The sequence below is a fragment of the Pteropus vampyrus genome, unplaced genomic scaffold, assembly GCF_000151845.1.
Source record: "Pteropus vampyrus isolate Shadow unplaced genomic scaffold, Pvam_2.0 Scaffold400, whole genome shotgun sequence".
In the NCBI taxonomy this organism is placed as follows: domain Eukaryota; kingdom Metazoa; phylum Chordata; class Mammalia; order Chiroptera; family Pteropodidae; genus Pteropus; species Pteropus vampyrus.
In genome coordinates this window covers 737,942-739,709 of record NW_011889181.1, presented here as the reverse complement: position 1 = coordinate 739,709, position 1,768 = coordinate 737,942, and the positions used below count along the sequence as shown (strand labels likewise).

General features: G+C 46.5%; 1 protein-coding gene across 1 annotated transcript in view; it reads left to right on the top strand.

The window, feature by feature from the left end:
- Positions 1–6: 6 nt before the first annotated feature.
- The window catches only part of DNAJC21 (DnaJ heat shock protein family (Hsp40) member C21), a 27,883-nt gene continuing 26,121 nt past the window's right edge, over positions 7–1,768 (top strand). Inside the window, exon 1 of the mRNA XM_011380709.2 lies at positions 7–126. Within this exon, the coding sequence (XP_011379011.1) occupies positions 30–126 (97 nt within the window). The 5' untranslated portion in view covers positions 7–29. The remainder of the gene's footprint in view (positions 127–1,768) is intronic.

Genomic DNA, 1,768 nt, shown 5'->3' with positions numbered 1-1,768 from the left:
CGGGCCCCGGCCCCCCGCCCGTCCGGACGATGAAGTGTCACTACGAGGCGCTGGGGGTGCGGCGCGACGCCAGCGAGGATGAGCTCAAGAGGGCCTATCGCAAGCTGGCCCTGAAATGGCACCCGGGTAACTGCTCCGCCATCGCCGCGGCCCCTGGCCAGCCCCGGTCTCGCGACCCCTTTCACCCCTCGCCCCGGGGTAACTCCGGGAACCCGGCCGTGCCTCGACATACCCCCCGCCCCCGCCCCGTAACTCTCTTCGCCCTGGAACCCGTGCCCGACACCCGTCCGGCTTCCAGTCCCCGGCCCGGTGGCCTCTGCGCGGTCCTCCCCACCTCCCTACTCAGCCCTCCACCTCCAGGTTTTACTGGAGCTGCGGGCACCCCGTCCCTTTCCAGACGCCACCCCACCTTCCCACGGTTCCTGCATTGCCAGTTGGTGGGGAAAGACAACATTCTAGCGACAACATTCAGCCTCGGGCTTGTCCCTGCAGCTCCGCTTCCCCGGAGCTTTTCCTCCGCTGCCCTTAACTTCACGGAATTCCTGCTACTGAAGTGTAACTTATGGTTCATGTCTTCTTGAAATTAAGACAGAGGAGCTAGGAACAGTCGTTAAAGTAACTTTTCTTTTTTCTTTTAGTAGTCTGTTTGATCACGCCCTGTATTTAGGATGTTCTGCAGTTAAAAAGTTTTAATTGGGTGTCTTTCCTAGTAGTTTGTATGTTGACTTAGAAGTATGCTTCCTTTGAATGTTTTATTTGGTTGTAGTCCAGGCTTGTGCGACTTTTGTGAAGTAATCTGATCTTCCGGACTGGGAAAGACAGTAGTTGAATCTCAGCTTTCTGAGGTATATAAGAGGCTTTCATATTAGCATGAATCAATAAGCACGTTTTATAGTCTCCAGAATATGCAGGTCAGTATCCTGTAGATTCTGAAATGCTAAGACAGAGATCTCAGTCTTCTTGGGAAAACATGTCTTACCACGGAAAAAGTTAAATATACGTGCAAACAAAATAGCACAACAGATATGTAATTGGTAATTGGATGAATAGAATAACTAATAATGCCCCAGGAAGACGGAGTTTTCACTAGGTACTGAGAAGCAGTGAGGCTTCCGCTTGATAGAGGAACCGGGATTTTAGCTGGGTCCTAGGGAGAGGACTGGAATTGAGAAGAGTGAACTTAACAGTATGGGCAAGAGCACCTGGTGGACAAAAGATGTTTGGGGGTCATTATGATTGAAGGCAGTGTTTATTGAAAGTCTGAAAATACGGGATGGGAGAGCTGTCGGAAAGGCTCAGGACCCAAAATCAGAAGGAATGATGTCTGTAATTGATAGAACAAGAAATGAAGGTATGGATTTGTTATTTAAAGTTAGAATGATTACCAATAGAACTAAAAAGATATATAGTGGCAGGGAAAAGGTAAGTGAACTAACTGTTCATCACAGCAGGAAGTCAGTAGCTATATCCAAAAAAATTAATAAATCCAAGATAGTGTAGAAGCATGTTCTCAGAGTAATAGGGGTTACCATTAGAAATTGTGTTAGGAATTAGAAGGAAGTTAGGAATTTATTTACTCTCTGGGCAGGAAAGTGTGAGGAAGAGGATTAATGCTCGTGACTAAATGCGTATATAATTTTGAGGATTACTAAAACATTTTGGAATAGTAGTTTTGAGATTAGATTGTAAAGGACTTGAATGTTAGGCTAAAGATTGTGAAATTTGTTTTTCCAATAATGGATTGTTGAGGGTGGTTTTAGGAGATCTT